This window comes from Myodes glareolus, chromosome X (genome assembly GCF_982192425.1).
Source record: "Myodes glareolus chromosome X, mMyoGla1.1, whole genome shotgun sequence".
In the NCBI taxonomy this organism is placed as follows: Eukaryota; Metazoa; Chordata; class Mammalia; order Rodentia; family Cricetidae; genus Myodes; species Myodes glareolus.
Genome location: NC_142053.1, coordinates 113,849,393 through 113,869,682, shown reverse-complemented (window position 1 = coordinate 113,869,682; position 20,290 = coordinate 113,849,393). Strand labels below are relative to the sequence as shown.

The following is a 20,290-nucleotide window of genomic DNA, read 5'->3' as shown; positions in this document are numbered from 1 at the left end:
CCGTTGGACCAAAGTAGGCCTACCAGGGACTACACTCATATAGAAAACTGACTGTTCCTCTTCCAGCAACTAATAATTGCCAATATTGCCTTGACTAGGGGTGGGACTTCATACCACTTCTATCCTTATGCTTTGGTCTTGTTTAAGCCATAAATTTTTAAGAGCTTGTCTGCCTTGTGTTAACTGCGATAATTTCAGAAAGCAGGAATCCTTATATTTTAGCATTTAAGTCATAGGGAGAACAGTTTGGACTAATTGTCATAATTATAAACTCTCATTTCTGCAATTCCACATTCCAGAATTTTCCCTACAGAAACATTTTCACATGCATGAAATTACAAATATACTATTTTTATTATTTATCATGTCATTGTTGATGACAGCAAAACATTTAAAAACTCCAAATAGTTCTCCAAAGAGACAGGGTAAAAAAAAATGATGTTATGCCATGTAAGTGTAGTAAAGATGAAGAAGCATTTCAGGCACTGATAGAGAAAGATCTTCAAGATATGGTGTGTCATGAGTAAATAGGGGCATAGCAACCAATATGCTACCATTTCTATAAATTGAGGATGGAATGTGTGAAAACGTTTTATTATTACCTGTATATATGTGTAAGCACTGCAGCAGACACATAAACAAACTAGTACCAACACAACGATGATCACCAGCTGCAGGCTTTGGGGATGGATTCTGAGTATTATGAGGAAAGGAGGCAGTAACAGTTATGTAACTTTGTGCTGGATACCATTTTCCATGCCTTTAGTTCCGAGATGCGTGCTTTTAGTTCTTTAAACCATGAGACAGAAAGTAGGGAGGATAAGAGCAAACTGGTAGCCTCTGGCATGGAAGAACCACTGCACTCACAAAATCATAGTGGCAGCGATTGCCTGTACAAGAGCCACACAAGACCAAGACTGTCAACATTCTAGCTTAGAGGAAGAAGAGGTTCCCAAGCTCCTACCCTTAACTGAAGAGCTATGGTCACTTGGTGGTTTCTGAGGGCGGGGAGAGTCAATTTTCTTTAAGGGTATACTTCCTGACAGGCAACCCTGCTCTCCCAGATGGTTCAGGAGTATATGGACAGCACAAATTCAGAGAGTCATGAAGTCATTTAAAATAAGAAGAAAAAGACAACTTGAAGTTGCAGGGTGCATAGGATGGGGTGGGCCGGGGAAGATTCAGGGGAGGAGTAAGAAATAGATAAGATCAAAATACATTGTGTGAAATTCTCAAAGAATTGATAAAATCTGTTTCTACAGATACACATAAAATCTAAAAGAAGTTCAGGAAGAAGGCTCTGTTGATCAAGACTCAGATTCATCTTTCATAGCGAAATATAAAGTAAGTAGGAAAAACTTCTAATTTTCCACCCTTTGTATGTTGTATTAGTAGGGATTAAGACAGAATGTCAGATGGGGGGAAAATCCTTTTATTTGAGCAAAGATAGTTTGCATTTCATTTATGTGTATGCATAGATGAAAATTCTTTCACATAGCAAGTATTTTCCTAACACATCAATCTCCTTGTGCATATTTTGTGTTTTATGAGTCTATGATCACAAACCCCCTCCGTACTATCTCATAATGCATAAATAGTTTATATTTTATGTGAAAAATGTAACATTCAAAAGTACATTAAAAATATCCATATGCTTATTTTTATTGATTCTTTGGGAATAATGATCTAAAATAAACCCTTTCACCTCAAAATAAATAAATTAAAAAATAAAATATGTTTTAAAATGCTAAATATATAAGCAAAAATGTAATAAAACTCTAGTTATTGAGAATTATGTGGAGTGCATGTTTTTTAATGAAGAATGCTCCATCTTAATAAAGTATTTGAAAGTATATTTTGTAACAAATCAGCTTGATTGATTCTGATGTAGGTCTGAGGAACCAATAATCTAAAGGACAGGGCTTGTGAGATGACTCAACAATTAAAAGGTGCTTGCCACTAAGCCCGAGAACTGAGTTTGATCCCCAGGACCCACACGGCCGGAGAAGGAACTGTCTCCCACAAGGTGGTCTCTAATCTCCTGCATGTGTACCAGGCTGTACATGTACCCCAAAATTAATAATAATTATTATTATTAATAATAAAAGGGACACAGAGCCACAGACTGCAGTCACACAACAACTGTTTTATTGACTATTGGATGCATGCATCTGTCCAGTTCATAAATTACGTTTTACTGTGTTAAGAAATAAGAGTAACTCCCTATCTTCTACTACTTTGAACATTCAGTTCTCTACACTGGATTTGAGTTACTGTCACAGAGAGCACACAGGATAAGACAGTAGTTTTGGAAGCATTTCTGGGAAACCCCGAATTCAATCACAGGGCACACTTTGTACAGAGCAAGTTTCACACGGCCATACAGTTACACACATGGCAAAGGCCAAAGGATCTGAGTCAGTCATGTTCACGTTGTGAATTTCTTCTACATAATTCATTAATCCAAAGAGTCTAGAAAAGCCAAGCTATGACATTATTTACACTGAGTACCATACCTGGAACTCGTTCTGAGTTATTTAACACAGAGTATATTTTTCAATGCAATAAATATTTATGGCTAATATTAACAAGTACAATTGCAATTTACAAAACATGTGCCTAGTATTTAAAACAAAACATAAAATGACACCAAAGAAGCTTGTGTCATGTGGTTTCACAATTCACTGGAGTGTGTCATCTCAAACGCTGTTGTCTCGAATGCAAGAAAGGTCATGTACAGATCAGGAAAGCTCAGCATGCAGAACAGAAAATCGTTTAGGGAACACACTTTTCCTTTGTCATTGTCATAGGCATAGCTAAGGCCAATGCAAAGAAAGTCTGAAATACACAAGAGGTCCAAATTATACAATGTGTCTTAAATATTGAGGCCCCGAATTATACCAAAACTTTTAAGCTTGCCTGGGAGTTAATGAAGTCTTGAATGTATGAAGTTTTATCATCCATTAAAATTATTCTCTTAAGAAACCATAAAGTTATGAGAGTCTCTCTGTGTTCTATTACTCTGGGAGTGAATTGTGGAAAATATAAATCTTATCTCCTAGAAATGTATAAACTCGGGGAGGGCAGAGACAGTGAATGGGATCTGTGATTCTAACAGGGCATCCAGACTACCTATTTCTTATTTGAGTTTTTGCTCAAGTCCCGTAGTCCAAGAAATAGTTTTTCTATTAGAGGCCATTCCTGTAGCCTGGGTCCCCAGGCTCCAGGAAACCATTCATTGTCATATTTATTTAGTAAGGAAGATGGAGGATGAGTGAGTGGCTCTGCCTCATTCCTGATACCCTTGCTCCAATGAATCCTGACCCCCAAAAGAGTTAATTGTTCGGACTTGGGTCCTCTTCTTTGACTTTGTCCATTGCTGAGTTATTTGTTGTTGATTTGATTTTTCTTTTGGTTGTTTTGAGACAAACTATCACCATGTAGCCCTGGCTGTCCTGGAATGTGTAACAGTTCTTGTGCCTTGAGTGCTGGGATTACAAGCATGTGTCCCCAAGCAGCCTGTTGGGTAGGTTTTTCAGCTAGCCACAGAACCATGTCACTCAGTGGGTCCTTGCAACTAATGTGTATCTCCGGGTTGGATGAAGGTACAAGTTAAGGGACTTCCCTGATCAACCAGTTTGTGCTGCATCCCTGCCTTGGCCTTCGATCAGTCCTTTACCTGATCCCTTTTCATTCTATCACTAGGTCAGGCCTTTGGGTAACATCTAGAGTAGCAACAGGGCTTTGTATTAAGTCCTAGGAGCTTCATTCTAACACTTCCTTATAACAGGGGAAGTTATTACCACTTCTATACAGACAACAATAACCCTATTAACTCCCTTGTACCAAAGTAAGGAGCCTCTTTCTAGGGTTATCAAAACCGCCTGGAACCTGGGGGAAGTAATGACTGTCATTTTCACAGAATGAGCCACAGACTCATTCAGCATGGTTAATTTAGACCAGAGAAAAATGAAATCAGGTTAAATTGCAGTGGATGAAACAGCCTTTTCCTTTTCGGAGTTCAAATGTGGTTTGATTTTGACAGCTCATGTTTCAGTCCCATGATTCCATGGACCTTTTAATTCAGTGCTAGATGGTCACAAGTAAGTGACTTTAATACTTCTAAATTCCCATACTAAAGGATGTAAATGGGCTTTTCGTTCAGTGGGAAATGTGCTGCTTTGATGAGGTAATGAGTGTGAGAATACTTTATAGACCATGAACATGAGGTAAACGCAATATTCTTTTGAATTAATCATGGACTGTAATCATCTAACCCAAGGTTCCTACAGTGAATACATGTGCAACCTTGAAACTTTAAGAAAGTATTTCAACTCCATTGAGTGCATTTCTACCATGAGGTTTCATAAAAGGAAAGTTTGTTCTTCGTGTGCTATTTGTTGACTCCTCTATAATATATGTTCTCCTGGATCATATGCTTGATCCTCCTTTGTCTAACAAAGGATGTCTTTGAAGGCCCAAATTATAATATTTCAAAACTTCTTTTTATTACCTTTGTTTATCTACATGGGGGGAGGGGAGGAGTGGTTGTGTGGAGGGCCCCTGCATGTGCCATGGTGCATATGTGGAGGTCAGAAGCAGGATAGTTCTTGCCTTCAACCACATGGGCTCTGGAGGTGGAATTCGGCATGTCTGACTCAGCAGTAAGTGCTTTTACTGGTTGCGCTGTCTCACTGGCCTTGAAGGCCGAAGTTACAGCAAGAGTGGAACAGTGTTGAAGTTGTTGTGACTGCTCTGTGGGAGAGATGTAGCTGGGAGGAATAGCAATGCAGACTCAGACAGAAGGAAGGAGAGTTTAGGGTGGCGTGGTTTCACTGAATAGCGTGTGTGTGCGCACACACACAGAGGCAGAGAAAGAGAGAAGACAGATGGAGAGAACCAGAGAGATCTGCCGCATAAAGTAAGGCGTTCTTGCTTCTTTGTGGCTGTTAGCTCATTCCACAAAAAAGGAGCCAAAGTTACAGGAATTTTGTGAAATATGCTCTTCCCCTCCTTGAACCCCAGGGTGAATTCTAATCCATTCTCTCGCAACCTCTCCCTCCTAGTATGGATGCGAAGAGAGCCAATGGCAAGAAAGTGCACATCTCCCCCCTACATCTTTTTTTTTTTAAATCATGATTTGTTCATTCAATCCTCATACAGTCAGGCCCTCAGGGCAATTGTTTCTATCCTGCTTCTGAGGAAAGTGACTTAGCCGCCACCTTTTAGCCCACAGGTGAGGATGCCATTCACCACGTCATTCTCTAAACAAAGATAATCTCTTTTGCTAGAGGCCATCTGACACACGATGAGGCTCAGAAACCAATAACCAACTGCTCCTCTTGGCGGAAACATGAACTTTACAACCCAGGTTCTCCCACATCTCACAGTCAAGTTCATTTACTTCTGCTCAGTGTGCACTTTCCTACCAGGATGAGACGTTGCTTCATCTGTAGCAGCTTCTAAATAGTTTCCCTGCGGGCTCTTCATCCTCTAAGTTGAAGAACCAAATTATTAGCGGGGGCAAAGAGGCTTTGCTAATGAGGCAGAAAGCTCGATTCAGTGGGGAAGTGAGAGCAGCCAGAAGTGGGCTGAGCCATGCCTATTTATGGGGATCATAAAATCATCAGCAGGGAGGGGCCTTGTCTGCACTAACCAGGGCGGATCATCTTGCTGTAGAATATGGCTCCCAAAGGCAGCTGTACCTTCCCTGCCAGCAGCAGCCCTTGGTGGGGAGACTGCTTTGTTTATTGCTTAATCTATCACTGTTGAGCTGCCTGCCTTGGGGAGGCTCAATTTAAGATAGATTGAAAGGTAGTATCTGTCAATTGAATAAACACAGATGGGTTTCCACAGCAAAAATTGATTTTTTTTCCTTCACCAAAGACATAAGTGCTAAACGTGATTATCTTTGGAAGCCAGGCATGAAATGGCTCAGCTCCAGCCCCAGTGTGTTCTGTCCCGGCAGAGAAGGGACACTACATGGGTCTCACATTTCTCATATGAGTTTAGGTTCTTGATTTTAAAATATAACTTAAATGTAGTTAGAGAAAGAATGGACCAATGATGTTTTTGCTAATAAGAAGGTCTGGTGTGACCCATTATTCAATTCACTCTATGGTTTATCAGTTTGGGTCATCGGCTGCCAAAAACTTCCCCCAACTTTTTCATTTGGAAGTAACAAGATTCCTTAGAACACACAACGATACCCAGGCCTTGATCTTCTCACTGTTTGACAAGTGGCTAGTGAAGAGACGCATTATCTGCGCCTCATGGTAAATGAAGGAGACAGGAGACTGAACCCTGTTCCGGGAACATCTCTAGAAGCAGGTATATCAGAGAAGCTAAAATTACTATTCCAAATTCCATATGCCAGAATTCTAGACATCCCAGAAGGCTGTCTATGTTAACAACTACCTAGACACGAAGCCATTTATGCTCATGGGTTTTGAAGGGTTGAGGCAAAAGAGCAAATTGTGACACAGGATTTTGATAGAGCAGGTGTATGAAAGCTAAAGAAGATCAAAGAGCAAGAGCTCCCTTTGAATAGTGAGAAGACTGAGCCTTACATTTTCTTATGTAGCTTTCAGCTCTAATTCTAAAACATTGTAAGCTCATGGACCTTTACTCATGTGAGTGATGCCAAAAAGTCTCTGGGTAGCAGACAACCTAGCTTCTCTCATCGCACTCATGTACACGGGGGCATGGAAGAGTGGGTAAGGGGTCTCCAGTGACTTCTGGTTGTAAGCGAAGCAGAAGTGTACTAACTGTAAGGAGATGGGCCACATGGATGTGCTTTCAAGACAGAACTGGAGGAGATGAAGAGACACGGGGGATCTTAGCAATAGAAGGGACTTTGCTCTGTCTTCTCATTTTAAACATGAAATGGGAGCCTAGAGGAGGGAAAGCAGATAACCAAGTCATATAGCCAGAGGTGATGTTGGGATAGCAAGTCTTCTTGATTTTTTTTTTTTTACCTCTGCTGTCTGTCTCGCTTTTCAAACAGTGCAATGTAATTAAGGACTACCAGGAAAGCTTGTGTTTATAGTACATAAAAGCCCAGAGAACACGGGAATGAAGAGATTTGGTTCCAGCTGGTACAATTGTAAGCACAGATCCTTACACTGACTTGGTTCTAATGCCTAAAGCTCCACAGCCAGCCAGTACTTCCCCGCATCAACCGACAGAAAGTTTTTTATATGTGCTATGTGCTTGCTGTTTATATCTCACCCAGGCAGAGAAAGCTTGAAATAAAATTGCCTTAGGATTTAAGGGATACACATTAAGAAACACTTGTACAACTTGGAGTTAGAGTCAAGTGAGTCTGCATATTCACAGTCTGTCAGAATTGGCCCTTCTTTAAGTTCAGAAAAAGTCAAAGAAGGATTTCTCAAGTAAGATAGTCCAAACTTTACAGAGTGCTTTCTATGCATTTAGAGAGAGATGGAGCCACCGGTTCAGTCTTTATCTGCATGTGGGCTATTTCATACATGTTCTTTTTAAATAGAAACAAATATATACCTTTTTTGGTTGGGTCAAAAATTTAAGCTTTCTGTGACTGTTTTTTTTTATACATGTTCAGACACAAACTCACATTAATAAAACTAAGTTAATTTCCTCCACACATTTTAGGAGAACTATACATCCAATATAAACATGGTTTAATTTCTCTACAGTTATGATCTTTTTCGTATTGAAACTCCTGCTTCACCATAGCAAACACAATTAAACCTAAGTAAAGGTACTGGATTCAAAACATATATACCAAGAATAAATGCCATCCTTTATATATTCATAAATAGTTGTTACTTGGATAAAATGAACATTTTCCCCACCAAAAGATTTCTCCTAAATGGCAGAATAGCACTACAATTGCCTGAATTGGGTTAACAACAATCTGAATTCCTATGAAACAAGAAGTCAGAACATAAACTGTTACTCCATATCCATACATGGACCTATGTGTTTGGTAGAATTTTGCCTTACAATTTATATTGGGTGTTTCTCCTCAGCAACATCTTTTTAAAAGTCAATATTTGGAGGTTTGTTTTATATTACACTGGCTTCTAATGTTATAAATGAAGTCCATTCCTCATACATGGGACTCTTTTTTAGAGTTGGCTTCTTATTTTAGGAATGTAAATTAAAGTTGTCCCTTGGTTTACATATTATAGATATTTCTGGAAAAAAGAGTCAAGCCATGTTTTGAAAGCAATCAGCTTCTGTTTAAATAAAATCTTTCACAGAGTAGATATTCAATGTGTGGTTTCTCTGCTCTCTTTGTTCATGTAATTTCTATGACTTACTTGACCATACTTGCATAGCAGGACTTGGTGCTTTGAATAATAATTTCCAACTTGTTCCTTCTTTTTTAAAGGAAAATTTGATCGCCATCAGAAAAAGCCCTCCCAGACTGAGATGGAAAACGAAGCCTACTGGCTTACTTTGAGATACAATAGTAGTTGAAGCATTTGGTCATCTCTTCTACCCATCTGTATCACTCAGCCTCCTGAAGGGTCTTCGGAAGGTCCAGAGATAACAACCGATTCCAGGGCTTCTGGCCATCCATAAAACAACATCTGGAGTCCCTTAGGAGGCAAGGTTGAAGGGTTAGTCTAGACGTACCCCTCATGACAGATGTTTCCGTTGATGAGGCTGAAGGTGGCCGAGGGGTTGGTGCTCTTGAAGGAGGTCATACAGGTCGTACTTCTGCCAGTGCTGTGGGACCGGTTCATCAGGCCAGGCTGGCAGCAGAGGAGCTGAGTGTTGAACTGCTTCCTGAAGCTCTTGCTCAGTAGATAGAGGGCAAAGGGGTTCACACAGGAGTTGGTGAAGGCCAGGAGGCGGGCACAGATGCTGGTGACGAAGTGGAGCATGGAGGTGTCCACCTCAGAGTAATGGTAGGAACGGTACAGGTAGATGACATGATTGGGGAGCCAGCAGAAGGCAAAGAGGCCCACAAACACCAGTACTGTCTTGGCAAGTCGCTTCCGGGATTCGATCTGAGCAGAGAAAGAGGCAGAGGGGATGCAGTGTTAGAGGAATGAAGACAAACGGGGACAGGGAAATGGATGAGGGAGCAGAGCCGCAGACAGAGTTCAATTGGAGATGAAGATAATGAGAAGGGGGGGGGGGAACTAAATCAGAAACAGAGATTGACAAGGCGGGAAGCAGAAGCACGTGAGGTAAAATAGTTACAATATGCTGCTGAGACCAGATCTTTAAATAAAGTTGATTACATGCTTGAAAGGACTGCACAATGAAATGCTAGTAAATGCCCTCTTTTCCCTCCAGAGAGCATTGGGGCAGTTTATCAGCCATTCTACTTCATGCCTTTCTTTGCTCTACAGTTAATTATTTCTTATCCCCTCTGATGCTCAAGACAGCAGTCAGCTTTATTCTTCCTCATTGGCCAACCTGAGATAAGTCTGTATTATTATTTTTTTAATCTCTAGCTATTTCTGGATGACACAGTGAGGAAGGTGATTATACAAAGCGGAGTGAACATCTCTTTTTGTGCTTAACTACCTTTGTGACTTCAAGGTGGGGGGACTTCTTCCTCATTAAACAATTTGGGATAGAGTGGGTGTTTGTGTACTAAAGGCCTTTCAAATAGGTAGTCAGTTGTACTGACAACTGCTATTTCTCCTTGGTAAGGCAAGAACTTTGAAAGGGGAGCCCTCCAAAGAAATCGGTTAGCCACTTCCATGGAGTTGTTTTTTCATATATATATGAAAACATATATATATGTGTTTTTTCATATATATATGTGTGTGTGTGTATGTATATGTATCAGCATTTGGGCTAGGAAGCAAAAAGAAGTGGCTAGGGCTGGAGAGGTGGTTTGAGAAGGACCTGGGTTAAGTTCCCTGCACTCACATGGTGGCTCACAACCATATATAAATCTACTCCTATGAAATTTATCCCTCTCCTCTGACTTCCACGGGTACCAAGCACACTCATGGTGCACATACATTTCAGGCCAACAGTCCTATACATCAAATTAAAATACATAAATCACAAAAATAAAATACTGACAAAAATAAAAACCAGAACCCTTAGTTTCTACTCGTTGTCCCTCTAGGATAATATTTGAGGGCTTTATGGGAAATAGAGGGTGGGGTAACATACGGGGTTATTCTGCATGCTGGGACCTGTCGCTCTTACACTTGCTCTCTTAATTTCCCAATAACCTTACAAAATAGAAAGTATCACCATTATAACAGTGATAAGAAAACTGAGGCCTCAAAAGGAATACTCCAATCTGGATTTGAGTCAGTCATTCTGCAAGCCTTTCTTTTTCCATTGGCATGCATTGTCTAGACTGAAATGGTTTTCATGAAGACATTGGCGTTCAAGCGTGCCATGTCCTTCAACAGCTCTCTAGCTGTCCTTAAGCAGATTGTCTTTTTTCCCCACCCAGTCTCATTTTCCTCTCCCTCTGCTTTTATCTGTGTGGTCCCTCTCTTCCTGGCCAAACAGCAGGATTGAAATTAAAAGATGCCTCTATAGAAAGCATTGGACTCCCTGAAATTATTTTCTTTTTCACAGTTCTGGAGGACTGAATCCGGGGGTCTAGAGTATGCTATGCAAGTGCCCTATCACGGAAAGAACCCAAAGTCCCTAAAGAGGCATCACTCACTTCCTAGAATCTCAAAATCAAGTGAGTGGTCGCTTACACACCACACTTGTCACTAAGATTCAAAATTAGTGCAAGCGGCCAAGTGCCAAAGGAGGAAAATGAACCGACAGTAAGCACCCACCTGTTTCTTGACATGTATGTTGCCTTCCACGGGAAGATTGTAGGCACTCTGAATCAGATTTCGGGCAATGAAGTAGTAGTAAACAGAGATGATCGATAGTGGGATAATGTAGAAAACCAGAAAGGAAGCCATAGAGTGGATTTTGGGGTGCAGCTCATTAGAGTGTGGGTAGGGGGCACAACTAATGAAGGTTTGGTTGGTATCTTTCACATGGAAGGGATGGAGGTCAGAAAACACAGCCTCTGGGATGGCCAACAGCATAGAGACGATCCAGATCAAGGCAGCTTTGAGACAGATCTTCATCAGGGCATGGGATGCCTGGATATCCATTGGCCGGACAATGGCTTTGTACCTGGGGCAGCAAAAAGGGAATGGTTCTATGTAAATTGTTCAACATCATTATGGATGGTACCACAGCTAGCATCAAAATGAAGCAAGTTAGGTTGCTGAGGTGCAAAATTTAAGGAACTACTCAACATTAAGTCATGAAAATATTTACTCTGAATTCTCATAATCCCCAAAGTGAGTGTCTTCTGAAATTGGATTCTGAAATTTGGCATTCTAAGCTTGTCCCTTGCCTCATTCTAGCTGGCCTGTAATGTATGCCTTAAGAAGTAACATTATGTTCTCTCTCTCTCTCTCTCTCTCTCTCTCTCTCTCTCTCTCTCTCTTTCTCTGTGTGTGTGTGTTTCTGTCTGTGTGTTTTTTCTCTCTCATACACACACACACACACACACACACACACACACACACACACACACACACACACCTAAATATATAATACAATGTACAATGTGCTCAGTCCATTTAGTGTTACTTGTATGTATATAATTTCTGGTGAAGTCTTCCCTGGGGAAAACTATTTCTCCCCCTCTCATCATTCCTTAGATGCCTGAAGTTGTTTTTATCTAGGCAAGGGTTCCCATGAGATTTTCCCTTTAAAAATTATATATATATACACACACACATATATATATTGTGTACAATATTATGTTTCAAAATATGTATACATTATACAAAGACTTGAGCTAATTATCTCACGTAGTTATCTGGTTTTTGTTTCTATGGAGCCAATTAAAATTGACTCAGATGTCATTGTTTTTTACCACTGAGTAGAACTCTAATGTGTATATGTTCCACACCTTTTTTAACCATTCTTCTATTGAGGGGCACCTAGGCTGTTTCCAGGTTCTGGCTATTACAAATAGTGCTGCTATGAACATAGTTGAAGAAATGCTTTTGTAGTATGTTAGGGAATCTTTAGGGTATATTCCCAAGAGTGGAATTGCTGGGTCCTGAGGGAGGCTGACTCCCAGTTTCCTGAGAAACCGCCACACTGATTTCCACAGTGGCTGCACGAGTTTGCATTCCCACCAACAATGGATGAGTGTTCCCCTCACCCCACATCCTCTCCAGCATAGGCTATTGTTGGTGTTTTTGACTTTAGCTATTCTGACAGGTGTAAGATGGTATCTCAAAGTGGTTTTGATTTGCATTTCCCTGATCGCTAAGGAGGTTGAGCATGACCTTAAGTGTCTTCTGGCCATTCGAAGTTCATCTGTTGTGAATTCTCTGTTATTTGCATGCAAATGGATGGAAATAGAAAACGCTTTACTGAGTGAGGTAAGCCAGACCCAAAAAGAAGAACACGGTATGTATTCACTCATAAGTGGATTCTAACCATAATTAAAGGTCTTTAAGCCTATTATTCGTGATCCTAGAGAAGCTAAATAAGAAGATGAACCTGATGAAGATTATTTATCTATCCACCAGGAGGTAGGAAATAGACAAGAGTCCCAGGTAACCTCGGGTGCATGGGGGGGTGGGAGGGTTGATGGAAGGGGAGAGGGTTAGAGAGAAGGGAGTAGCGGAGGAATGGGGAAAGCTCGGTGGCCTGGGATGGGGGGGGGAGGGAGGAAGGATGAATATAGGATCAGGGAAGAATATATTTCAACTAAGGGAGTCATTTTAGGGTTTACAGGAGACTTGATTATACATGGGATCCCAGGTCCAAGGAGAGATCCCCCAGATTGTTCTCTGGACAGAGGAGAGGGTGCCTGAATCGGCCGTGGCCCATAACCATACTGATGTATATTTTGCTTATCACCATAGATCCTTCATCTGGCGAAGGACGGCAATACAGTCGGAGACCCACATTGGAGCACCGGACTGAGCCCCCCGAAGTCCAAATGAGGAGCAGAAGGAGGAAGAACATGAAAAACGAAATCAGTACTGCGAGGGATGCTATCACCCACTGATACAAGGGAACGGATCTAATGAGAGTTTACCAAGGCCAGTTGGACTGGGACTGAATGAGGACGTGATCTAACCAGATTCTCGGAATTTGGCCGGATTCTCTGAATGTGGCTGGCCCGAAGTCTTTCTGAAAAGCCATTGACTATGATACTGGGACCTGTTTCCTCTGCATATACTGGATTTTGGGGATCCAGTCTGTTTGGATACTCACCTTCCTGGACCTGGAGGGAGGGGGGAGGAACTTGAACTTCCCACAGGGCAGGAAACCCTGACTGCCCTAAGGGAGGAAGAGGGAGGAGGAGAGGGAGTGGGGGGAGTGGGAGGGTGTTGGGAAGAGGGGCGGAAATGGAAACTTTTATAATTTAATAAAATTTACTTTAAAAAAAATAAAATAAAATTGACTCTGATTTTCAAGCATATAATACATTGTTAATAACCATAGTCACTGTGCAGCACAGTGCACTGTGACTTGATTTTAAGAGTCCTTCTCAGAAAAGCTGATGTTCCTTTCAGATTTCTTAATAAATTTCAGAAATGAATAACAAAGCAAATTGTTACCTAAAGAGAGACACAGTCTTCATTTTGAATATTCACATCCATTTCCAGAAACCTGAAGTCATTAAATATTTTCAATATTTCTCTTCTTTCTTTCAAAGATTGAGGAATGAATAGGCCATTGAAAATGCTACATCCAGAAGGAGGCCTGTAATTAACAAACTGATCTTTGCTTCGCCTTCCTATTCTCTTCCTTTTGCCCTAGCGCTTCCTGTTTTGTGAGGTACCTGTACCATTGCTGCCTTGGGTTAAGGACTCTGGGAAGCAGGCACAAGCCTGAAGTCAACGGTCTATTGAGGTGGATACCTGAGCTGAACTAGCTAATAAACTGTTTATTCGGGCATAAAAGAGTTTCTCTTTCTCTTAGACATCTAACCAGAAAATATATCTAGTTAATAATTGATACTGTAGAGAAAAGATTTTTGCTGTCAAAGAAGTGATTAGAAGCTTACTTCATCTCTGGAGAAGATAAAGAAAGAGAGCAGATGGACTAGGAAATAAAGGGTGAAGCAGACATGAGAAGAAACAGAGACAATGTGGCCCTAAGTCACAGAGGGTCCTTAATTTCTGACCTAGGAGCTACCTTTGAACATACAAGCTCATGTTATAATTGGAACATTCTGTCATTGCCTTTTTTCTTGAGTTACATGAAATGGCTCCCATTTTTGTGACCAAAAGAGTCTTATATGAAACAGTCAACTACAATGGCCATTTGAAGTTGCCACCATATTTATTCCCAGGATAATTTCCTGTCTTAGTTAGGGTTTCTATTGCTGTGAAGAAACACCATGACCATAGAAACTCTTATAAAGGAAATAATTCATTGGGGGCAGCTTGCTTACAGTTTCCAAGGTTCGGTCCATTATCATCATGACAGGGAACATGGAGGCATGCAGGCAGATGTAGTGCTGGGTTAGTAGCTGAGAGTTTTCCATCTTGCAGGCAACAAGAAGTTGACCAAGACACTTGGAAGTATCCTAAGTATACCTCAAATCCCTGCCCCCACAGTGACATACTTCCTCCAGTAAGGTCATATCCACTCCATCAAAGTCATACCTCCTAACAGTGCCACTCCCTATGTGATTATGTGGACCAATTTCCTTCAAACTACCACATTTCTCCTGTATCATTCCCAACCCTTAAAAGAATAAGCCGCCTCCTTGTACTCAAGGAATCGATATGAAAATGCTTAAATCTCCATTACATCTCTGCTTGCCTCCCTCTTTGCTTCATGCTCAGTCCGCAGTCTACATACATCTGAATTCAATCCTTGCAATTCCTACTTTAAGTGTCATCTTAAATATTTTGCAGACTAATTGATGCATCAAACACTCTCATTTTCTCCTAACCTGTCTGAATTTTTTAAAGGGTTATCAGCTCTTCTCATTTTACACTTACTACACACCGTCTTTAGTTAATTATTTGTGGTACTGAGTATTGAACCAAGACTTTGCTCATGCAAGCTAGGCAAACCCTCTATAAAACCCCATATTTCTTTTTGCTTTTCATTTTGAGACAATCCTTGTAAGTTGCCTAGTTTTGCCTTGAACATACTATATGGCCCAGGTAGACCTCAATCTTGCAATTCTCCTGCCTCTTTTTCCTTGAGTAACTTGGATTATGGGCTGCACCAAGTGGCCAAACATTAATTTATTGTTTTCTGGTTTCTATGGGTATGCCTTTTCTACCTGACTTTTTTATCAGCTTCCTCCAGTATGAAGATTCTGACTTCTTCTTTCCATTTCTTTCTCTATCATGCAAAATGTCCCAAGTCCGTTGTTCTACGTATGCTTAAGTAGGAGCGCAGCAGACACTTGCTATTGGTTGTCAATATATAAATTGCAGGAGTCTCTTCTTCCTAGGGTCTCACAAATGAGAAAGAGGGGCTTCACTATTACACACTTAGCAATAATCATTCTTCTGTAGATGGGCAAATTCACTGTTCTGATAATACGAGGCTCTTGGTAATTTTTTTCCACTTCTGAAAACATCTGTGCTTCATTTTTCTTGTGTCAACACTGGAAAGGGTGAAGGATGGTCTTCACAAAATTAATGTGTCAAAGACTCAAACTGATTGACTCCTGTGTCCAATATTGGAAGCCTTCATCCACAGAAAGGCATGACTTTTTACTCAACTGAAAAGTCAGATGATAGTTTTAGTTCATTATTTTATTCAAATATTTCACCCCTTTTTTTGTCTATAATTATCTTCTGTAGCCAGTAGGAATTGTCAAACATTAACCTCCCAGTACATTCCAAATGCTCACTATACAAAGAAGACTGGTCTAGAAGAAAACAAAATAAGCCAAATAGTCTCTGAGGTATGTTGCCTGAAATTAAATTAGAATTCTACGGATAAACTTTGACAAAACTACAAAATCTTGTATCTATTTTCCCTTGAGAACAGCACCTACAGTCCCCCTTGAAAAAATGTGAAGCTGCTATTAGCTGATTGTAAGATGCCTATAACCTGAAGCATAGAGAAGTGGAATCTTTTTTAAAAGTTTTTTCCATACCATATATTCTGATCATACATTTTCTTCTCCCAACTTCTCCCAGATCCTTCTCACTCCCCTCCACCCCCATCCCTCTGAGCTATTTCTCAGCAAATTGCTTAGCAGTTCTTGCAGAAGATTCAACTCTTCTCTTTTAAATATATGACATATTACAGTAATTCTTTTCCTATTTTTTCCCAGATTAATGTCTCCAGTGTTCTTTTTCATTCCATCTTAATATACTCTAATTTCTTTTGGATTATAACATAGGTTTGTGATCAAAGCAGAATCCCCAGGAAAATGGCTGGATGGAGGGAAATGTTGAGAAAAAAAGAAAAAGACACAAAGGAAGGAAATTGTGGAAGAATATAGAAGGAAGCAGGAAATACGAGATGTTGGGTAAATGGAAATGACAGAAGGAATGAGAAGACAGGACTAAACAGTGGGCTGACTCTTTAATATGATTCTCTTCTTGTCATGTCATGCACTCGCATTCACCTCGACTTTGTCAATGCACCTTACTGTTACAAGGAAGCTGGTATAATAACAGTGGGTAGTTGAAAGGGAATTAGACACTTAGGGGAAAGTACCCCAGTCTTTTTCTTTGAGAATACTTTAAAGACTAAGCAGGGCTGTCACTCAGAAAGTGGTAATTTTCACAGTGAAAAGCAGCCCCGCCATATAAAATGCATGCCCCCCAAGCATGTGGGATGGGAAAGGCACTAGTAGCACAAGGCTGCAGATCCTCAATACTTGCAGAGTTGTTACAATTGTAGGACCTTGTTTCCCTACCTTGTTTCACTTGGTGAAAGTGGTATGAACAAATAAGATTTGGGCACAGAGTTGAATTCGATCTTTCTTCCCTTTTGCAAAAGTATTAAAGAAGATTTTCATTCATATTAAATGAAGGATGATAAAGTAAATGGCACAAGGAGTTACTCAGCTTCAAATACAGGGTAAAAGCACTCATTGTGATAGTTGGGACTATCACTCAGTAAAGAATAAACAGACATGCACCTTCAATGTATATGTTTTTCTTTATAAACAATACATGCGCCTTGAGAAAATATTCTAAATTTATTGCCCACTAAAAGAAAATTGAAGCTCTTGGGAGAAATGTTTAATTGTAACCTGAAGTAGGAAATGTGTAAGATGAACTTCAAATACACTATGGTGCCAAGCAGAAAGAAAGTGCTTGAAGTATGAGAGAGTTGTAGTAATGAATATTAAAATCATATTGAAGAGTCTTTTTAGAACTATTTTAACAATAAAATTAGAGCAGTGGTAATAGATAACTCAGTAAATTTAAAGCTATTCAAAATCTATGCTGTTTTATTATTTTTATTTTATGAGTATGTGTGTGCCTCTGCTTGAGTTTATGTTTACCCTGAGGAGACCAGAAGAGGGGGTCAAATTCCCTGGAGTTGCAGTTACAGGCCATTATCAACTAACCAGCATGAGACCCAACTTGAGTCCTCTGCAAAAACAGTACCTGCTCTTAACTTCTGGGCCATCTTTCCAGCCCTTCTTTTACAATTAAATAACAAAAGAAAAGGGCCAGCTAATAAAGAAGAAATATGTTTAGATGATGTCTATTTGTAACCTTCTATACAATCATTGATTCAGTTGAAAACAATGAAACCATTGAGGTTAGAGGTTTGTGAGTAATAAGACATTCACACAATGTGCTCACTAAAGATCACTACTAGGTTACAAATTGGAAAAAAAAACTTTTATGATAGAAGGATCTAGAAGTTACCCCTTAACATATCAAATGCAAGGGAATTTTTTCCTTTAAACAGTATAGGTATATGACACAGTGCTTGAGACATTCTTGGATGTCCAGGAAAATTCTTTAATTTTATTTAAAAGTTTAAAAAATATGTTCATATTGATTTTGTCATTATACTAATGTATTCATGAAACGGAACCTTCAACTTACAATCTTCCTGTCTTGATCTCTGAAGTAACTGGGCTTATAGGCCTGAGTCATCAGAATGACTACCTATGCAGTCAGCATTTGTGACCAGAACATTTAATCAGAATCCAAACATGAAGAAAAAAGACAAATCCAAATTCTGGTACATTCTAGAAAATAACTGACTTTGACTTATCAAAAATAGCAATGTCTACTGCAACTGTAACTAGAGAGTAGGAACCTACTGCTAAAGAAAGATACCACATACTTTGGTTGCAGGACATAGAAAATCATGTTGTAATTGATCTGGAAATTTCCTTCCTGCTGGCCAGTTTTCTAGTGCCAGAATCTGATGCAAAGGCCACTTTGGGGTGGGGTGGGGAAATTCATCATTATTATTACCCAAGAGTGAACCCTGCATGCAACAATACCAACTCTCAGGCATGATGTGCCCACTTGTGCAATAGTGGATAACTGTTATAGAGGTAACCAACCTTTTTAGGATTGGGTTTGAGATCTGAACCGCAGGAAGAATTTATTCCTAGTACTATAAACCTGCTCAAAAGTTTATGGTTGGGAAGGTCATAAATTCTAGAGAATTTACTACTGTTGTTTTGCAAGATAGATGGATCAAACTTCCTCCTAAATATTTATGTTTGAGACCAGAGAGATAACTCTGCAATTAAGAGCACTTGCTGCTCTTGCCGAGGACCAGGTCTGTTTCCCAGCACTCATAGGACAGCTTACAACTGTGACTCCAGTTCCAGGAAATCCAGTTCCCTCCTCTTCTGCCCTTCATGAGCACTTGGCACACATGCAGTGCACACACATACATGTAGAGAAAACACTCATATACATAAAAATAAATAAATTGTTAAACTTATGTTTATAACCATAGATTAGTGCTACTCTCAACCTTGGTCAGTGAAGTGGGTTTTTTGTTTTCTTTTGGTTTTTGGTTTTTTGTGAGTATCAAGGTCATGAAGAGACTTATAACTGGCCAAAGTGCTAATAATAAGCAACTCTTGGATGCTCAGTTCTAAATGGGTCATCTATATCAACCCCCACATCCAAGTCTCAAGGGACATCTCAGAACAGAACATGGAAAGAATATAAGAACCAGATGATGGGAGAGAGTGCTAAGAAATGCTGTCTTCTGGATATGAGATTGCCGTTTTTCTCATGAACTCAGAGCGGCGGTGGTGACCTGTACAAGATCAAACCAGTTAACATTACAGCAAGATTGGGGGAGGAAGTCATGAAGCCCCACCTTAGTTGCAGAGTTATTGGCTGTTGGTGGCCACTGGTAGGTTGCGCATTCTTCATTGGAAAGTCTTAGGCTCATGCACACATGGGAAGCACTGATTCCACTTAGCTGGGTTGTTTTTTAAAAAAGAAGATGGGACATGAAGTGGGAGGGAGATGTTTTGGAGAGGGCCCAAAGGGAGCTGGGGGGAAAGCTGGGGGTGGAGACATGTATAGAATTGCCAAATAGTAAATACAAATATTTTTAAAATATCAGTGTTAGGGCTGGAAAGATGGTTCAGTGGTTAAGAATACTGACTCGTCTCTCAGAGGACCCAGGTTCAATTTCCAGCATTCACATGCCCAACATCCATAGCAAAATGCCAATGCACATTTAAAAACAAAGCTGGATGGTGGTAACACTCTCCTTTAATCCCAGAACTCAGCAGGCAGAGGCAGTCAGATCTCTGTGAGTTCGAGGCCAGCCTGGTCTATATAGCTAGCCCCAGGACAGTCAGGACTGTTACACAGAGAAACCCTGTCTTGAAAAAAAAATCAATGTCATTGCTATTAAAGAAATTGAGAGTAAAGAAAATGGAAGGTTCTACATGGAATGTGATGGAAGAAGTACAAGGCATGTAATACATGTAATGCATAGCCTTTAATTTGGTCTATAATTATAAAAAAAGCTATAAAAACTTTTAGAGGACAATAATGGAAATTTGATTATGGGCTAAATATATATTGTTAAAAATTATTATTAATTTTTCTCGTTATGATAATGGTATACAGAAGAGTGTGCTGGCTAGTTTTATGTCAACTTGACACACAAACTAGAGTTGTTTGAAAGGAGGGAGCCTCAATTGAGAAAATACTTCCATGACACCCAGCTGTAAGGCATTTTCTTAATTAGTGAACAATGGGGGAGGGCCAAACCCATCATGGGTAGCTCCATTCCTGAGCTGGTGGTCCTGGGTTCTATAAGAAAGCAGGCTGAGCAAGCCAGTGGGAGCAAGTAAGGGAGCAGCACCCTTCCATGCCCTCTGCATCAGCTCCTG

The 20,290-nt window shown here is 40.2% G+C and overlaps 1 protein-coding gene across 1 annotated transcript in view; it reads right to left on the bottom strand.

Moving 5' to 3' along the window:
- Positions 1 to 2,126: 2,126 nt before the first annotated feature.
- The window catches only part of Grpr (gastrin releasing peptide receptor), a 41,657-nt gene continuing 23,493 nt past the window's right edge, over positions 2,127 to 20,290 (bottom strand). The window contains exons 2-3 of the mRNA XM_048440640.3: positions 10,764 to 11,115; positions 2,127 to 9,002 (exon numbers count right to left, since the gene is read on the bottom strand). Of these exons, the coding sequence (XP_048296597.1) occupies positions 8,616 to 9,002; positions 10,764 to 11,115 (739 nt within the window). The 3' untranslated portion in view covers positions 2,127 to 8,615. The remainder of the gene's footprint in view (positions 9,003 to 10,763; positions 11,116 to 20,290) is intronic.